We start from the raw sequence: 21,111 nt of genomic DNA on the forward strand, positions 1-21,111 counted from the left end.
ACAATAACTATAATTTCTGTAAATTCAAAATGTGTTTATTTGATGTTTATTTCTCTTAAGGAATTGTACCTTCCTTAAGCTATGTTTGTGCCCAAGTAAAAACTGGCATAGCAGCAGTCAGTACTATAGGCCTTTTCATTAACAAATATCAGATGATAAATATAAGGATGCTCTTATGGGGAAATGGCCATTGTTAGTATATTACTAAACATTAAGAAGCATTTTGTGGAATTTTGAAAAATTCAGTTCAGTTCAGTCACTCAGTTGTGTCTGACTCTTTGCAACCCCATGAACCGCAGCACGCCAGACCTCCCTGTCCATCACCAACTGCCGGAGTCCACCCAAACCCATGTTCATTGAGTCGGTGATGCCATCCAGCTATCTCATCCTCTGTCGTCCTCTTCTCCTGCCCTCAATCTTTCCTAGCATCAGGGTCTTTTCAAATGAATCAGCTTTTTGAAAAGTAGTTTTCACTTAACCATGAATGTGACAAAGACCCAGTGTTTGAGCCTCTCATTTGTCCAATAAATCTTTGTATAAATAAAAGTGATAGTTATCTGATAGTGGAAATCATGCTATTATTGGTATCTTGAGAAATGATTAAGAAGTATTATTTTTCTTTCCTTTACACATACATTGTGCAATGTATATTCTCATGTTTTCATTGCAAATGTTGAATTTTTTCCTAAAATATTATTGAAGTGTAATTCTTGTAATTTCATTTTGTTTGTGGAACAACTACATATACTTGTAAACTAAGCACTTTTTTTGTTGTTTTACTTTCATTTATCCTTATCATCTTGCTTTTTATTTTATTTCTTGAAAATTTGTATAGTAATGTTTTACATTCTACATGAGGTTTGCTCATAGAATTATCCACTGGAATCCTGGATCTCTCTCTTCATTGCTTTCTCCTTTCTTCCTTGTAGATATTGCTATAGAAATTCTCCTTATATGTAAAAGGGAACAAAAGATAGTGAACTACACAGTGTTATTGCCAGGCTGTCATGAAATAACACATATGCTGTTTAGATAAGTAGCTGTTATATAGTAAATCATCAATGAAGCATAAATGCTAGCTATTATTATTTTAAATCATCATCAATACCAGGCTTTCACTGTTGGTCATGGAAGAGGAAAATGCTATAAAAGAGAATTTGAAGTGAAAGTTTTTCTCTAATCTCAACGAGTTGTAATTGTTGCCTTTCCTCCACATTTTGACTTACAGATTCTGTGAGACCCTAAACTTGTAGCACCACTGAAGGAAGACAGACAGTCTGAATACCCTAGTGTTTGAAGTTTTTAAAGTACTTTTATGTAGTATTAACTTATGCAGCATTTGGCTTTTATGTTATTGTGGGGGTTATTTTCATGGTTTTCTTCTTTGAAACTGGTACTGAGTTGGAAAAATTGGATCAGGAAAGAAACTAAATGCTAGCTAGCATGTGCTTCCTCGCCTTCATAACATCATAATTATTTGAGAACCTTGACAAAGAATCCTTTGAGATATTTTTGTGTTCATTGTCTTTTCTCTGTCATATATTGATGTTATAAATTAGAACATTTAGTTATTTAAGAGTTAATGATTATAATTGTATTAATTATTTGAAATCAGCTGGCTGTTTAGAAATACAGAAGGAAATTATGTATACCTAAACATATATATGTATATGAAAAGATGTGAAAAAGAAACAGAGTTTTCATATCACTTTTCTATTCCCCTCAAATGATTCCTTAGGACTGTCCCTTATGTCCAGGGGAGTTTAGACACAAATATTACAACTACTTTGGAATGTTACCCTGTGTTTTCTGTTTTTTTTTTTTTTCCAACATTGTGAAGCATAGAGGATATATTATTAATACAATTTTCATTTAAAAATCTCTTCTTTATTATCCAGTTCCACTTGGCAAATTTTTGTTATTGCTTACAATTCTCTCCTTTGACCCCCTTCAGCTTTGTTTATAAATACATGAAATCTCATGAAAGCAGGAATTTAGATATAATTGAATTGCAGATTGGCTTACATGCTCTTCAGCTGGCTCGCCAAGCCAGTTCACTAACCTTGCAGCATTACCACCCTGCATTTTTGGAAAATGAATTTGAAACTTCACTTACAACATTTTGTTATGGTTTTAATATTATTATTTTAATACTTCAAAAAATACATGTGTGATGAATTTGGCTTTCTTTTTTGGTTGAAGCATTTCTTACAGACAAACAGTATAAACATTAAGAGTAAGTTGTATTATCTTTCAGTTGTTCCTACTTGTAAAAAGGAAAAAGCACCAGAAGGTCCTACTCAGAAACGTCTTCGTGAAGCCAGAGAACAAAGCAAATGTAAAGCAAAGGCAAAAGTTAATACAAAGGTATGGTTTTTGTTTCCATTGATCCATAATTAACTCTCAGATATTCAGATTCATGGACTCACATTGTATCATTATTTTATTGCAAAATGAATTTAGATGTTATGAATTCCAAACTACTTGGACTATAGATGGAAAATGGAGGTTCTTGAATATTAGTAGTAATTGACGGACATACATGTATCAGTGGTGGAGACAGCTCAGTGGATCACTCTGCCATGTCTTCAAACTTAATCATGGCCATTTCTGCTCCTTTTTCTTTGTCCAGAGAAATAACTGTCAAGTCATCCCTTATTTATTTTCTCATACTAAAACTTCAGACTTTCATCAGTCTTTTAAAAAAGCAGAATGGAAAGAATTAATGCCCCATTTAAGAACCTCATTATGTCTTAGTGCCTTTGCTGTGCAATCAGGCTGATAGTTCAAATCTTCTGCAGTGATTACAGAAAAATGGTATTAAAAATGTCTGGTCAAAGAAATAAAAAATTAGGAAGAAAGAAAATTACATAAAACCCATGAAGGGTTTAGTTTCTTTTCATGAAAATTGCATAAAGTTTTAGCTGAGATATTGAATATTTTTATAAAGTGGTTGTTACTTGTGAGTTCTAAAGTATCTGACATTTAAGAATGAAAACATTTACTGATACAATAACTCTCTCCTGGTAGTAATGCTATAACAACAACAGATTTTTTTTTAATGAATTCAAATAATCACTTAGCTAATATCTCTAATGTTTTTTCCTCAAATGTATTCCTTGGAATCTAGTGTCATATGTAACATTTGAATAAAACATGAAGTAAATACTTTTAATGATAGGTTATACTAAGGATTTGATAATCACCTTTTTGTGATGTTTAGACTAGTGTTTCGTTGTTCTTTGTGTGTGTGTGTGTGTGTGTGTGTGTGTGTAATAAAGTTTTATTAAAGTATAAAGGAGATAGAGAAAGCTTCTGACATAGGCATCAGAAGGGGGCAGAAAGAGTATCCGCTTGCTAGTGTTAACAACGAAGTTATATAATCCAAAGAATGTCTGGAGGTTGTAAAGACCTCATAAGACCTTCTCCCATAATTTACATTTTAAGATAACACTGTCCTCAGGCAAGATACATCCTTGTAAAGACCTTAACAATATTGATTTTTAAATTGTTGCTATTTGGGGGAGAATCCCCTCAGCCCGCCTCCAGCTTCCCTGTGCTTTCAAAGTCCCATCAAGACTGACCCTCCACTTCTCTCACCATAGAGCTTTTCCACATCTCCTCCTGCCTGTAGTTTGAGTCTCTTCCAAATGGGGTGGTAGGTGACTCCATTGCTGTCAGTAAGTTGTGCTTCTTCTTGTTTGGATAATCTTTATATATCTCCACAGAGGGTATTAAGTCAGGGAGCAAATATAGCACTCACAATAATTAAAAAAAAATTAGAGCTAAGGATTTGGGGTGTGATAGTGGTGGTTTTCATCAAGAAACATTTTCCTTTTCTAATGTGGCTTAGGCATTCTTTTTAACATATTAATTCATACTTAGAAATGATTGTTTCAGATTAGTAGTTAAAGATATTGAGCTCTGTGTCATAATCAAAATTCCAAGCTTGAATGAATTTCTTCTGTGTTTAAGGGTGTGTGACAACTGACTGTGGGCTGTCTGTAAGTGGGTGACAGTCAGGGATGTTGGAGCAGAGCAGGCAGGAAGGCTGGGCGAGCCATTGTTCCAACAGTGGCCAAATAAATAGAGACATTTTGGAACTTTGAGGTTAAAGCACATGGTATATTTTAGTGAGGCTGCCTTTCCTGTCCCATTCCCCGTCCCCCCGCCCCAATCCTACGGTTCTCTCTATGGTAAGATGCCAGGTCTGGTGTATGTGCTGGCTGCAGGGGTGCTCTAAAGTTAGCCCAAGCTTTGCTTTTCTCTTCAGTCCCGACATATAAGTGTGTCTCTCTCAAGGCAATTTCCCTCCTTTTATTAGGGATCAATTCTTGGCCTTTAGTCTACATGTAAAAGCTTTATCATGTATCCTCTGTATAAAAGTGAAGAAAAATAGGCTAGGAGGAGTGTTTTATTTGCTTTTGCAATTTTAAAAGCAGTTACTTAATGAATTTTCCCCATGTTTTGCCTTTTCATTCAGGAAAAATCAGGGTATCATTTTGGGTTTAAGTCAGAAAAAGAACTACCTTGGATCATTTTGAACAAAATAACTATAATATATGGAGTTGGTTGTATAGGTTACAGAAGATCTAAGATGTCATCTAGGAAAGAAGCAGACAGCTCAGAGACTGGCAATGGCAGGGCATTTTCCTATGTTGGGGACACATTGGGAGAAGAACATTATTATCAGAACCGAACTGGGTCCAGTAGGTAGGAAGAGTATGAAGTAAGAGGCTGTCTAGTAGGAGCTAGAGATGTGGAAAGGATGCAGGGCATGGGGGAAGGAACTTGAAACACATAATACTAAGGGAGGGATTAGAAAAAACTCATTAATTGATATATATTAAGAAAATATTCATAGTCAAACAGTCTATTTCTAGTCATAACATGTACTTTATATACTTCTTCCTTTTTTTTTTTAAGTTCTCATTCAGGGTTTATGCTTTGTTTAACCAGCACCCACTGGAGTTCTTTATGTGGTAAGCTGGGGGCTTCTCAGGAGACTCAGTGGTAAAGAGTTTGCCTGCCAAGCAGGAGATGTGGGCTTGATTGCTGGGTTGGGAAGGTCTCTTGGGGAAGAAAATGGATGACCCATATCTTTAATACTTAATGGTCTGAGGATTTAGTGGTCCTATTATCTTGTTACTATTTAACATGGATGTACTAAGAAGGGCCCCAGATATTTTGCTGGGTTCTAAAATGTAATTCCATAATATATTTTCAAATATAACATCTTTGCTGATGACTTTCAAAGCTACATATTGACATACTTAGCTGCACACCAATAATTTATCTATTTATAATTTCCATCTTGAGATGGTACCATTGCCTCAAAAGAAACAGTGTCAGACTTTATTTTTTGGGGCTCCAAAATTGCAGCAGATGGTGACTGCAGCCATGAAATTAAAGACGCTTACTCCTTGGAAGAAAAGTCATGACCAACCTAGAGAGCATATTCAAAAGCAGGGATATTACTTTGCCAACAAAGGTCCGTCTAGTCAAGGCTATGGTTTTTCCAGTAGTCATGTATGGATGTGAGAGTTGGACTGTGAAGAAAGCTGAGCACCAAAGAATTGATGCTTTTGAACCGTGATGTTGGAGAAGACTCTTGAGAGTCTCTTGGACTACAAGGAGATCCAACCAGTCCATTCTGAAGATCAGCCCTGGGATTTCTTTGGAAGGACTGATGCTAAAGCTGAAACTCCAGTACTTTGGCCACCTCATGGGAAGAGTTGACTCATTGGAAAAGACTCTGATGCTGGGAGGGATTGGGGGCAGGAGGAGAAGGGGATGACAGAGGATGAGATGGCTGGATGGCATTACTGACTCGATGGACGTGAGTGTGAGTGAACTCTAGGAGATGGTGATGGACAGGGAGGCCTGGCGTGCTGCGATTCATGGGGTCGCAAAGAGTCGGACATGACTAAGCGACTGAACTGAATTCACAAATCATCTTAATTCATAAATAAGCTAATTTCTTCATTTAAAAACTTTCTTTTAATAGTGTCTGCAATCTACTAAAAGAGTCAATTCAAAAATATGTCATTTATCATCTTTCATACTCTCCTTTCAGTGTCTTCCAAGCTCCCTCTGATGCCTTTTTCACATTAGTTGGCAAGTTCTGAATTTTTATACTGGGGTTATGTAGGAAGGGGAGACTTAGGGGTTAAAAATCTGATAGAAAAGTACCTAACAAGCTTATCTTGAAGTTTTTTCATTGGAAGAACAAGTTTAATTAAATTAAATTGGGGGATTAAGGAAGAGTACATCATGAGAAACACTGGGCTGAAAGAAGCACAAGCTGGAATAAAGATTGCTGGGAGAAATATCAATAACATTTTGATATTTGGCAAAACTAATACAATTATGTAAAGTTTAAAAATAAAATAAAATTAAAAAAAAAGAAAAAAAAATCTACAAACGGTAAAAGAAATATCAATAACCTTAGATATGCAGATGACACCACCCTTATGGCAGAAAGTGAAGAAAAACTAAAAAGCTTCTTGATGAAAGTGAAAGAGGAGAGTGAAAAAGTTGGGTTAAAGCTCAACAGTCAGAAAACGAAGATCATGGCATCTGGTCCCATCACTTCATGGGAAATAGATGGGGAAACACTAGAAACATTGTCAGACTATATTTTTTTGTGTTCCAAAATCACTGCAGATGGTGACTGCAGCCATGAAATTAAAAGACGCTTGCTCTTTGGAAGAAAAGTTATGACCAACCTAAAGAGCATATTCAAAAGCAGAGACATTACTTTGCCAACAAAGGTCCATCTAGTCAAGGCTATGGTTTTTCCTTTGGTTATGTATGGATGTGAGGGTTGGACTGTGAAGAAAGCTGAGCACTGAAGAATTGATACTTTTGAACTGTGGTGTTGGAGAAGATTCTTGAGAGTCCCTTGGACTGCAAGGAGATCCAACCAGTCCATTCTGAAGGAGATCAGCCCTGGTTGTTCTTTGGAAGGAATGATGCTAAAGCTGAAACTCCAGTACTTCGGCCACCCCATGCAAAGAGTTGACTCATTGGAAAAGACTCTGATTCTGGGAGGGATTGGGGGCAGGAGGATAAATGGACGACGGAGGATGAGATGGCTGGATGGCATCACTGACTTGATGGATGTGAGTTTGAGTTAACTCCGGGAGATGGTGATGGACAGGGAGGCCTGGCATGCTGCAATTCATGGGGTCGCAAAGAGTCGGACACAACTGAGTGACTGAACTGAACTGAACTGAAATGAAGGAGGAGATTATGGGGGACTTTCAAAATTACCTTTAAACTACCTATTGCACTTCTCGTTTTTCTTTTTAATTATCACTCCCACCCTTCTAAAGCTGATCTTCATGGAAAACCTTAGCTTCCTCCTAGACTGTTCTCCAGTAGTCCATTCTGTGTGACATTGAATATTTTTGCCATAAACTTGTAGTTATAAATTGGATTAATCTTCCTTAGACAGTTGTATAACTTTACTTTTCAAGCCAGTTTAGTATCCAGATAGCTCAGTTGGTAAAGAATCCACCTGCAATGCAGGAGACACCAGTTCAATTCCTGGGTCTGGAATATTGTCTGGAGAAGGGATAGGCTACCCACTCCAGTATTCTTGGGTGTCCCTTGTGACTTAGCTGGTAAAGAATCTGCCTTCAATGCGGGAATCCCACTAGGGATTCCCTGGTGGCTTAGATGGTAAAGTGTCTGCCTGCAATGTCGGAGACCTTGGTTCAATCCCTGGGTCGGGAAGATCCCCTGGAGAAGGAAATGGCAACCCACTCCAGTACTCTTGCCTAGAAAATTCCATAGATGGAGGAGGCTGGTGGGCTACAGTCCATGGGGTCACAAAGAGTCAGACATGACTGAGTGACTTCACTTTCTTTAAATGCGGGATACCTGGGTTTGACCCCTGGGTTGGAAAGATCCCCTGGAGAAGGGAAATGTTACCCACTCCAGTATTCTTCCTTAGAGAATTCCATGGACTATATAGTCTATGGGGCCTCAAGGAATCAAACAGGACTGAACAACTTTCACTTTCACCTCACTTTTCCTGATATGCCATGCTAATTTCTCTATATTTTTCTATAGCATATGAGATTGTACTCTAAAAGTTAATTCTTATGGTTTAAACTATTTTCTATAAAATTATGGAAACAATTTCCCTAAATACTGGAGAAAAGCCATTTTTCTTCCCTCTGTAAACCAAACAATGGGTTACTAAAATAGTCAACAGGTTAGTTTTTGTGAAGACAACTATACATTCGGAGAAGGCAATGGCAACCCACTCCAGTACTCTTGCTTGGAAAATCCCATGGACGGAGGAGCCTGGTAGGCTGCAGTCCATGGGCTCACTAAGAGTTGGACACGACTGAAGTGACTTCACTTTCACTTTTCACTTTCATGCATTGGAGAAGGAAATGGCAACCTACTCCAGTGTTCTTGCCTGGAGAATCCCAAGGACTGCAGAGCCTGGTGGGCTGCCGTCTATGGGGTCACACAGACATGTGGGTCAGACATGACTGAAGCGACTTAGCAGCAGCAGCAGCAGCAGCAACTATACATTATAACACAGTTTCCCTCTATCTGTGAAATATATTTTACTCTGAAAGAAGTGAGAATCATTATGCAGTTAATTGAATGTCTTTTGCAGTCACATAAGTCACAGATAAGAGAAAGAAATTACTACTTTCAGTTCAGTTCAGTCGCTCAGTCTTTTCTGACTCTTTGCGACTCCATGGACTGCAGCACACCAGGCTTCCCTGTCCATCACCAACTCCCAGAACCTACTCAAACTCACATACATCATGTCAGTGATGCCATCCAACCTTCTCATCCTCTGTCCTCTTCTCCTCCCGCCTTCAATCTTTCCCAGCATCAGGGTCTTTTCCAATGAGTCGGTTCTTTGCATCAGGTGACCAAAGTATTGGAGCTTCAGCTTCAGCATCAATCCTTCCATTGAATATTCAGGACTGATTTCCTTTAGGATGGACTGGTTGGATCTCCTTGCAGTCCAAGGGGCTCTCAGGAGTCTTCTCCAACACCACAGTTCAAAAGCATCAATTCTTCAGTGCTCAGCTTTCTTTATAGTCCAACTCTCACATCCATACATGGCTACTGGAAAAAGAATTTACTTCTTTAGAGGCTTTGAATGGTGATCAGACATGTGAAAAGTTAAAGACAGTAGCTGTTTAGTCGCTAAGTTGTGTCTGACTCGTGTGATCCCATTGATTGTAGCCTGCCAGGCTCCCCTGTCCATGGGATTCTCCAAGCAAGAATACTAGAGTGGGTTGCCATTTCCTTCTACAGGGGATCTTCCTGACCCAGGAATTTAACCCAGGTCTCCTGCATTGCAGGCAGATGGTTTACCAACTGAGCTATGAGGGAAGCCCATCCTCCCAAGAAGTTTATGGTGGTGGTGGTTTAGAAACCACCATACCTTTATAAAGGTAAAGGTATCAACATTTTTTGTTGTTCAGTCTCTAAGTCATGTCCTGTTCTCTGTGACCCCATGGACTGTAGCACGCCAGTCTTCACTGTCCTCCCCTGTCCTTCACTATCAATTTGATTTCTGGTTCCTCTGTCTTTTCTAAATCCAGCTTGTACATATGAAAATTCTTGGTTCATGTACTATTGAAGCCTAACTTGGAGGATTTTGAGCAATACTTTGCTTGCATGTGAGATGAGTGCAATTGTGCAAGTAGTTTTGAGCATTCTTTGGCATTGTCTTTCTTAGGGATTGAAATGAAAACTCACCTTTTCCTTCCTGTGGCCACTGCTGAGTTTTCAAATTTTGCTGGCATATTGAGTGGAGTACTTTCACAGCACCATCTTTTAGGATTTCAAATATTTCAGCTAGAATTCCATCACCTCAACTAGCTTTGTTTGTAGTGATGCTTCCGAAGGCCCACTTAACTCCGCGGTCTGGCCCTATGTGTGTGATCACACCACTGTGGATATCTGGCTCATTAAGATCTTTTTCTGTATAGTTCTTGTGTGTATTCTTGCTACCTCTTAGCATCCTCTGCTTCTGTTAGGTCCATACCATTTCTATTCTTTTTTGTGCCCATCTTTTCATGAAACAGAGCTTCCCTAGTAGCTCAGAGAGTAAAGAATCTACTTGCGGTGCTGGAGACCTGGCTCAGGAGGATCTTCTGGAGAAGGAATGGCAACCTAATCCAGTATTCTTGCCAGTCCAGGATTCTATGGGAGAATCCCATAGACAGAGGAGCCTGGCAGGCTGTAGTCCATTAGGCACAACTGAAATGACTTAGCACTAGCAACTTGTATGAAATGTTCCCTTGATATCTCTAATTTTCTTGAAGAGCTCTCTAGTCTTTTCCATTCTATTGTTCCCCCCACCCCCAGCCCTTTTTTTTTGCTTTTTCACATAAGAAGGCTTTTCTCTCCTTACTTTCTTTGGAATTCTGCATTCAGATGGGTATATCTTTCCTTTTCTCCTTTACCTTTTGCTTCTTTTCCTTTCTTAGCTATTTCTAAGGCCTCCTCAGACAACAATTTTACCTTTTTGCATTTCTTCTTCTTGGTGATGGTTTTGATCACCTCCTCCTGTACAATGTCACGAATCTCTGTCCATAGTTCTTGAGGAAATCTATCAGATCTAGTCCCTTGAATCTGTTTGTCACTTACACTGTATAATCATAAGAGATTTGATTTAGGTCATACCTGAATTACCTGGTTGTTTTCCCTACTTTCTTCAATTTAAGTCTGAATTTGGCAATAAGGAGTTCATGATCTGAGCCACCGTCAGCTCCTGGTCTTGTTTTTGCTGACTATATAGAGCTTCTCCCTCTTTGGCTGCAAAGAAAATAATCAGTCTGGTTTTGGTATTGACCATCTGGTGATGTCCATGTGTAGAGTCGTCTCTTGTGTTGTTGGAAGAGGGTGTTTGCTATGACCAGTGCATTCTCTTCACACAACTCTGTTTGCCTTTCCATGCTTCATTTTGTACTCCAAGGTCAAACTTGCCTGCTATTCCAGATATCTCTTGACATCCTACTTTTGCATTCCAGTCCCCTATGATGAAAAGGACATCTTTTTTTGATGTTAGTTCTAGAAGATCTTGTAGGTCTTCATAGAACTGTTTAACCTGCGCTTCTTTGGCATTAGAGGTTGGGGCATAGACTTGGATTACCTTGATATTGAATGGTTTGCCCTGGAAATGAACCAAGATCATTCTGTTGTTTTTGAGATTGCACCCAAGTACTGCATTTCATACTCTCTTGTTGACTATAAGGGCTACTCCATTTCTTCTTAGGGATTCTTGCCCACAGTAGTAGATATGATGGTCATCTGAATTAAATTCTCTCACTCCTGTCCAATTTATTTCACTGATTCCTAAAATTCCAATGTTCACTCTTGCCATCTCCTGTTTGACTACTTCCAATTTACCTTAATTCATGGATCTAACATTTCAGGTTCTTATTTAATATTGTTCATTACAGCATATTTGCACATAACTCTCAACTTCTTTAGGGGCTATTTTATATTTTGATTTGCTTAATGAAAACATGGAATCTTATTTAATATCTTTGTCATGATATCTTTGGTATTTATATAAAATAGATTGCAGTTTAAATATAATGATATGAAAATGTAAAGAGGAGTGAAAGTTCCTTTTAACTCTGATATGCCAATTTATGTCATCATGTTGTATGATGCCACCCTGGCCTGTTAATGGTGCACTTCAAGAACAATTAAACACCATTTCATGCTAATACCTTGCTTTATTACAGCAAATTTAGCTGCATTTTGTATAGTATTGAATATTGTTAAGCAGTAATTATTTTTTGCCGGAAGTACTGTGATTCTGACATCAACCAATGATGATCTTGGCATTTTGCCAATAATTATGAATACTAGTTTAGGATGTTAAATTAGCATTTTTCAGACATAAGGTTGCAAAAAAGGAAATTAGATTTGCATTATTTTTAGAGTTTAGAATTATGTAATGTATTAAAAAGTCTAAAACCATATGCAAATGAAAATTTTAATGCCTGTAATTTGATAATAATGTTGACTATATTTAAGAGTTGAAAATATCATTAAAAATCCCTGAGGAAATATATTAATCAAAATATTTATTCATAATATTGTGCCATGTTAAATACATAAGGATTAAGCCAACTTGTTTATAATTCTGTTCTGAGTAGAAAATCAAATAACTAGAAATACATTACACTAAATTTATTCTGCTTTACATAAAAAGAAGTAAATGTTAATCAGAATAGAAGTAATTAAGAAATACTAATTATTCTCAGGTTTTCAGCTCTACCATTTATTTTGAATCATGCATAAACATGAAGGATTTAGAAAATATGAAATCAATTTGCAATGGGAAAATGCTTAAGTTCAGTTCAGCCGTTCAGTTGTGTCCAACTCTTTGTGACCCCATGAACTGCAGCATGCCAGGTTTTCCTGTCCATCACTGTCTCCCGGAGTTCACTCAAACTCATGTCCATCGAGTCAGTGATGCCATACAGCCATCTCATCCTCCACTGTCCCCTTCTTCTCCTGCCCCCAATCCCTCCCAGCATCAGAGTCTTTTCCAATGAGTCAACTCTTCGCATGGGGTGGCCGAAGTACTGGAGTTTCAGCTTTAACATCATTCCTTCCAAAGAATACCAGGACTTATCTCCTTTAGAATGGACTGGTTGGATCTTCTTGCAGTCTAAGGGACTCTCAAGAGTCTTCTCCAACACCACAGTTCAAAAGCATCAATTCTTCAGTGCTCAGCTTTCTTCACAGTCCAACTCTCACATCCATACATGACCACTGAAAAACCATAGCCTTGACTAGATGGACCTTTGTTGGCAAAGTAATGTCTCTGCTTTTGACTATGCTATCTAGGTTGGTCATAACTTTCCTTCCAAGGAGTAAGTGTCTTTTAATTTCATGGCTGCAATCACCATCTGCAGTAATTTTGGAGCACCAAAAAATAAAGTCTGACACTGTTTCCACTGTTTCCCCATCTATTTCCCATGAAGTGATGGGAAAAGATGCCATGATCTTCGTTTTCTGAATGTTGAGCTTTAACCCAATTTTTTCACTCTCCTCTTTCACTTTCATCAAGAGGCTTTTTAGTTCCTCTTCACTTTCTGCCATAAGGGTGGTGTCATCTGCATATCTGAGGTTATTGAGATTTCTCCCGGCAATCTTGATTCCAGCTTGTGTTTCTTCCAGTCCAGCATTTCTCATGATGTACTCTGCATACAAGTTAAATAAGCAGGGTGACAATATACAGCCTTGACGTACTCCTTTTCCTATTTGGAATCAGTCTGTTGTTCCATGTCCAGTTCTAACTGTTGCTTCCTGATCTGCATACAGATTTCTCAAGAGGCAGGTCAGGTGGTCTGGTGTTCCCATCTCTTTCAGAATTTTCCACAGTTTATTGTGATCCACACAGTCAAAGGCTTTGGCATAGTCAATAAGGCAGAAATAGATGTTTTTCTGGAACTCTCTTGCTTTTTCCATGATCCAGCGGATGGTGGCAATTTAATCTCTGGTTCTTCTGCCTTTTCTAAGACCAGCTTGAACATCTGGAAGTTTTTATATTTTCAAACTTAAGTCAATATCAACATCTATAGTTTAAAATACTATAGATTTTAGTGTTCAAGTAATATTTGAACTTGAAATATTCTGTGTTCAAGTAATATTTCCTTAACTTATTATAAATATATTTGACTATAATATTTAAATGTACAAATTATATATTATATTGATTACATATATATAAAAAGCATAAATGGAAATTATACACTATGGTCTTATACAACTTGTTTTTTTCTTTTGGTGTTTTGCTTCTGAGAGTCTTCCATATTCTTGTATGGGGCTGTAATTCATTTCACACTATTTACATGAATGTATGTTCAGGTTGTTCTCAAAGTCTTGGTCCGGTAAACAGGCTGCCATGTACATGCTCCCAAGTGCACATATGCAAGGTTTTCTGTAGGATGTTAAATTTCCTGTGAAATTGCTGGAGAGATGAGGATTTTACTAGATAATGTTGTATTATTTTTCAAATTATTTTAACATGTCTATAAACCCACACATAGAGTTCCTATTACTCTATGTCCTTTTTGACACTGGATATTACAGATTTCTTTGTTTTTGCCAATTAATGAGTAAAATAAGTTGCCTCATTGGGTCTTAATTTTCATTTTTCTTACTAATAATTAAATTTAACATGTTCTCTTTTGCTTATAGGCAGTTCTTATGCTTGCTTCTATAACATGTCAGCTCATAGTTTTTTTTTTTTTTTTCCCATTTTTCTATTAGGTTCTTGATCTTTGAAGAATATTTGTGGTATATTTTAATATTGAGTCCTTGATCAGTTGCATGAATGTAGATATCTTGTCCCAGATGATGACTTATATTTTCTGTTCCTTTGTAGTATCTTTTAATGAATAGAAGTTCTTCTTTTACATGGTTTTTATTTTTTAAGAAGTAACCCAGCAAAAAGTTCATTTTAATGTATTTAAATTTATCAATACTTTCTTTTATGGTAACGATTATTGTCACTTGCTCTTAAGAGATACTTTCCTATCCCAAGATCAGAATACCTTGCTTGAATATTTTCTTTTAAGATGTTTGTTTATTATTTTCCCTTTACTAAGTGTTTGTGTGTAATTCCTAAAAATATAGATATTCTCTTACATACACACAATATGGTATTTAGATGAAAAAAATTAACATTGATACAGTACTTTTTAATCAATTGAATTTATTTTTGTTCTATTAATGTCTTTGATTTTTTTGAAACCAGCCTTTTTATTTTGGGAGTTGCAGATTCACATGCATGTGGAAGAAATAATACAGAGATCTTGTATACTCTTTATCTACTTTCCTTCAATGGTAACATCTTATAAAACTAAAGTACAAAAAAAACTAAAATACAGTGACACAGTCCTCAGTGGTCATTGATACAATGAAGGTGTAGAAAAGTTGCATCATCACAAGAAGTATTAGTGTTGCTGTTTATAGTCATATCCACTTTTTGCTCTCTATTCCGCTCTCCTTAATCTCTAATCGTTAACAACCACTATTTTTTTCTCCAGCTGTATAATATTGTCATCTCGAGATTGTTATTTAAATGGAATCATACTGTACTTAACTTTTGTGATTGACTTTTACATTCAGCATCTTTCTCTTGAAATTCATCCAAACTTTTGCATGGATCAGTAGTTATTATTTTTTTTTTTTACTGAGTAGGTGTTAATTCTTTTTTTAAATATTTGGTAGAATTCTCCAAGGACCATCTGGACCTGAGGATTTCTTTTTTGGGTTACCAGTTCAGTCTTTTTTTTTTTTTTTTTTTTATTATGGTTATGGGGCTATTCAGATTATTTCACCTTAATTGATAGTTTTGGTATTTTGTGGTTTTTGGACTTGTTGAATTTATGAGCATGAAGTTATTTATAACATTCCCCTGTGATATTTTTAATAGCTGCATGATCTGTGGTAAGATCCTCCATTCCAGTATTCTTAATATTTTTTATTTGTATCTTTTGCCTTTTTATTTTTGTCAAACTTGCTAGATACATTTTAATCAATTTTACTGACTTTTTAAAAAGAATTTCTTTTTTGTTTCATGATTTTATGAATTGTTCTACTTTCATTTCATTTATTTCTGCTTTCGTTAGAGGAAACACACTGACTGAAACCTCCCACCCTGGCCAGGCATCAGGATTATTTTATGACAGGAGGTTGCAGTAAGGAACTAAGCCACCACCCATTGAAAGAGGTCAGGGGAGGTCTAAAGGAGACACCCTGTGTCCTACCACCTCTGAGAATTCCTCTTGATGGCTTCCATCTTGGCTGAGCGATGCATGCACCACCAGGAAGGACCCTGAGTCAGAATAATTGGCTAAAGATAACCTGGAAATTAATCCCATCACTATAAAACCTGAGGATCTGAGCCATGTGGCAAAGTAGTTCCCCTGGGTTGCCTTACCCTCCTGTTTTATGCCCAGGCACGCCTTCCCAATGAAGTCTCTTGCTTTGTCAGCGTGAGTGGCTCCTTGGACAGTTCATTTCCTAGTGTTAGACAAGAGCCCCCTTTTGGGTCCTGGAATGGGTCCCCCTTCCTGTAACAGTTTTATCTTTATTATTTCCTTTATTCTTTCTCTAGCTTTGAGTTTCTCGTGCTTTTTTACCCTAATTTTTGAGTTAGAAACTGAGATTATTAATTTAAGACTTTTCTTCTTTTGTAATGCAAGCATATAGAGCTATAAATGGCCCTCTCAACGTTACTTTAGCTGCGTGCCACATATGTTGATATGTTATACTTTCATTTTCACTCAGTTCTATGTATTTTTATTTTATTTGGGACTTCCTCTTTGATCTGTGGATTATTAGAAGTGTTGTTCAATTTCCGTGTGTTTAAGAGATTTTCCTATTGTCTTTTTGTTACTGACTTCTAGTTTGATTTGATTATGGCCAGAGAATACATTACCTTTTGTTTCACATTAGGGGTCAGACCTAAGTCCCCTTCTGTTCATTCCTTACTGAACAGAATGGTATAATGTCCTCCCACTATGCTTTTCCTTCAATTCTGGTATCTTGAACTGGTTTATGTTTCTGTTTTCCCCTTTCAGATTTATACTTTCATTGTGTCTTGCGTTATTTCCATGGTTTATAGTTGTCTTAGCAGGGAAAAGCAGGGGGAGAGATAAGTCTATTCCATCTTGTCTTGACTGGATGTCTTGTCATAAAATTTTGCTTTCAAGTTGTATTAATAATGTTGAAATTATCATCAAATTTTTTATGTAGAGACAAGTAGGAATCCTGTTTCACTTGAGTTTGTTACTGAGTCTAAACTTGCTCTACTCATTCCATAAAAGGCCAATAAATCTGAGAGATGAGATGTTGAGGCAAGAAATAATGACTTTACTCGGAGAGCTGGCTGACCTAGAAGATGAGACACTAATGTCTCAAAATAACCACTTGTTGGGGTCTGGATGCCAGGTTCGTCTATGGATCAGAGATGGAGAGGGGAGGTGAGGAAACAAAAAAGACATCTAATCTGCAAATATCTCCCAGAATAACAAGCCTCAGGCAGGGTGATATTTTAATTTCTTTTTTCCTGCCATCTAGAGATGGACAGGGTTCTGAACAAAGACACTTTAGATGAACTAGGCAGGGGGCAGGACTCTCTGAGGCAGGCAATTATGTATGATTATAACAAACATAGTGAAAAACAAGGGTTAAAGTCAAAGAAACAGATTTAGCATGGAAGAGTCAAAGTTGACTCTTCCTTGTTCCAGTTTCACTCAGATAACTGCTTATTTCAGCACACTTTATTATATGTCTTTTCTTTTTCCCAGTGGTCTGCAAGTACCAGCTGTCATTTAGGTAGTTTCTGTATATTACCTGGGTTTGCTTTTGGACGTCTTTCATGTTCCATTGGTGAATTTGTTTACTTCTGTGTCAGTACCTTTTTTTTTTTTTAGTAAATTTGACATGTAACATTGTGTAAGTTTAAGGCAGGCAAAATGTCACTTGTGTTATTTTGATACATTTATATATTGTGATTTGATTTCCAGTAGAGAAATAGTTATCATATTACATTATTATAGTACAATAGTATTTTCTATAGTCATTGTACTGTGTATTAATTAGATCTCTATGTCTTATTTACTACTCATTACAAGTTTGTATTCTTAACATCATACTTACAGTTCACCCTCCATCTGCTGGTAACAACTATTTTACTATTTAAAAAAAAGTTTTAACTTTTTTAGATTCTATATATATGTAATATCATACAGTTCACTGTGCTTTTAAATTATTACAGTTTTTAATAAGTTTGGATATACCTTAGGATGGTTTCCTCAGCCCCGTTCTTCAGAAGTGTTTTGCTGTTCTGTAAAATTTAAAATAGGCTTGCCAAGTTCCTAAAAGCTTTTCTTCTTAAGACATTTATTAACATAGCTGTGGTTTTGTAGATTTATATAGAGATAAGTGGCGTCTTTATGATATTGAGTGTCTCAGTGCATGAATGAATGTGGTTTATCTCCCCATTTATTTGGTTTTTAAATATTTTAAAACATTTTTATACTTTTTCCATACAGATCTTATACATGTTTTTGTTAAATATAATTATCAGTACCTTATAATTTTTATGATATAAATAATATTTACAAGTAGTTAAAATAAATAACTTGTCCCTTTGTTGGCTTTGAGGCCTCCAACAGAAATCAAGAGGGCGTCTATGAGCTCAGAGCAAGATCAACCCTCTGTCCAACTCCACGCCTCCATCCTCAGGAGTGGAGAGGGAACTCTCAAACTTGGAATAAGATCACAGCTCTTCAAGACACCATTGACAGGAGACAACAAAGTTCCCAAGCACTCCGAATAAGACCTCCCATTTACAGGACATCCTGCCTCTGTCAGCAGGAGGCAAAGGGGGGATTCTGAGCAACTTGTGCTTCTGGCTTCTTCTCTCCCAGACCTCTTTCTTCAGCACCCATGTCCTTTATCCCGTTCTTTTTAGTTTTCTTAAGGAGCCTATAACTCTCAGTTCATCATGTATTCCAGAACTCTAATCCTCCCTAAGACTCCTTATGTCATGTTTTTTTACTCAGTCTCTTAGTCTCCTTTTTTGATTCCCTAATCTTTCACTGTGTACTCTCTGGAACTCAAGATCGTTGATCAGCAAAATCCACTATATTTTCAGCTTGTACTATGAATGTCCCTTCACCTTCTGTGCTAATAGAAATTCAGCCTTTTCCATGCTTATAGTTTCTCCTACAGCCAGCAGACTTCTGGTAAATGTTTAATGATCAGCTCTTTGAAGGGGAGGAAATAAACCTTTATTTGTAGTATTTTCCAGTGTCTATGTTTGAAATACTCAGGCTACTATCTTACTTCACCAAATGTGAGGTTGAGAAGTGACATCCGTAGTCAGCTTTCCTGACATAGCTCATGTAGCTCATGTCTACCGTGATCTTTAGCAGTCTCAAGGGTGACTTCTCTGATTCCCCACTAAGCCACAGCATTGGACCTGCAGGTGACATAATTGTCCCCTTTGCTTCTCATTGCTGCTTTCAGTCCCTTCTCCTACCCTCATTAATGAATACACCTTGCCTTGACTCTCATATCATCAGTTTATCGTACTCAATATAACTATTTCAGGCAATTTTTTGTCTTTTTTTTTTTGTAAAATGAAAAAAGTAGTCACTGTGACATTGTCACTTCTGTAAAAATGATTCCTGCTATAATTCTTATTTAGATATTCACATGGATGATCCTTTGAACACTCTTTCAGTTCCTCAACAGCTGCTTCTTTAAATGATCTTGTTCTCCATCTAGTCTCAGCCACTCACTTTTTGGTCATTCTCTAGGCCTTGATGTTGCCAATAACTTCCATAATTTGTCATTTCGTTTGCTGTTTGCTCCTCATCTCCCTGACCTCTTTGTATGTTGAGGTTTTCCTGGGATCAGTTCTGGGGCCTCTTCTCTTTCAATGTCATTACTCCCTAGGTTGTCTCACCCAGTCTCATGACTTTAAATTACCTGTATGTTAGTGACTCACTAAGTTATATCTTCAACAGAGATCTCTTTTCTGTCCTCTGGTTTTATATATCCAACTGCATGCTCAACCCTCCAGTCCTCCAACCCTCAACCCTTCCATATTGAGTCTGCATTAAGGCTCTATCTCCTGCAATTTTCTCCATCTTAAGGAAACTCTGTCCTTCCAGTTCCTCAACAAAAATCCTCTGGAGTTATCTTTGAGTCATTTCTCTCTCAGACATTTTACATCAGATATGAAAAATTATTTTGGTTGTATTTTGCAACATTTCCACTCTTCCATCTTTTCTTACCACCAGCAGCGTTGCTCTCTGTTTTTCTCTCCATCATCTCTAACCTGGGTTACTACAATAGCTCCCCAGTGGGTCTTTCTGCTTTTTTTCTTTCCTTTCCTTCAGTCTTTGTTGAATGTTGCAGCCAGAGTGATCCTCCTAAAACATAAATTTATCCATTACATGTCTCAGTTGAAAACTTTTAGTGGTTTCCTATCTTTTTCAGAGCTATAGGAAAGTCATTATAGCCTCTGAGGTCCTACATTTTCTGGCTCCTTTTTAACCTCTTGGACCTCATCTCCAGTTGCTGGACCATCTTTTACTCAATTGTAGACACACTTGCCTCCCTGTTTGAAGAATACTGTAGTCATGCTCTGCCTCCAGGCTTTTGCATTTGAGGTTTTATCTGTCTGAGTTGTCTTCTCTCAGAAAATTGAATGGCTCATCCCCTCAACTTCTTTAAATCTTTAATTAAATGTCTCTTTTTAGAAAGAATTTCCATAGCCATCCTATTTAAATTTTAATTTATATTTAATTAAAATTCCCTTTTCCTTCCTGGATCTCTTTCCTGCTTTTTTTTTTTTTCCTCTTACATATCTGCCTCTTATGTTCTGTGTTGTACTTATTAACTTACTGTACCTTTTCCCTACTAGAATGTAAGCTCCACAAGAGCAGAAATATTTGCCTGCTTTATTCACTTCTGTATGCTCAGTGCCAAAAATGTGACTGGCCAATAGTAAGTACTCCATAAATATTTGTGTTTGAATGAAGGAATACCTAAGAAATATACGTTCTGTTAGTTGTTGTTACATAGAAATGAAATTGAGTACTGTAAGTCAATTGTAAACATAGAGACCTTGCTAAACTCTCTACTGTAATAGGTTTCTTTTAAAAAAATTCCTTGTAAATAATGATATCACCTATAAACAGTGATAGTTATGATTTTCCTTTTCTGATTCTGGAAAATTTTATGTGTATTTCTTATTTTTGTACATTGTTTAGGACTTCTAGAGATGGTTAAATTGAAGAGGTTGGAATAGACATTCTTATCCTGTTTTTTTTCCTAAAATGAAGCAGTATTTCTCATGTTTCAACACAAGAAGTGATATTTCTTATAAATCTTCGGTAGATATTCCCTCTCAGATTAAAAAAGTTTCCTCTACTTCCACATTTGTCAAGTTTATTTGTGTTTTATCATGAGTTAACATTAATTTTGTTTTATCATAAATGAATGGTGAATTTTTTTATCATGCTTAAGTTTAAAACTTTTATCATGAACAAATGCTGAATTTTCTGCTTC

At 36.8% G+C, this 21,111-nt stretch overlaps 1 protein-coding gene across 1 annotated transcript in view; it reads left to right on the top strand.

Annotated features, from left to right (window-relative positions):
• SPAG16 (sperm associated antigen 16) overlaps nucleotides 1-21,111 on the top strand; it is a 1,086,909-nt gene that overhangs the window by 79,843 nt on the left and 985,955 nt on the right. The window contains exon 8 of the mRNA XM_045162106.1: nucleotides 2,258-2,367. Coding sequence (XP_045018041.1) covers nucleotides 2,258-2,367 — 110 coding nt within the window. The remainder of the gene's footprint in view (nucleotides 1-2,257; nucleotides 2,368-21,111) is intronic.

The sequence above is a fragment of the Bubalus bubalis genome, chromosome 2 (genome assembly GCF_019923935.1).
Source record: "Bubalus bubalis isolate 160015118507 breed Murrah chromosome 2, NDDB_SH_1, whole genome shotgun sequence".
Lineage (NCBI taxonomy): Eukaryota > Metazoa > Chordata > Mammalia > Artiodactyla > Bovidae > Bubalus > Bubalus bubalis.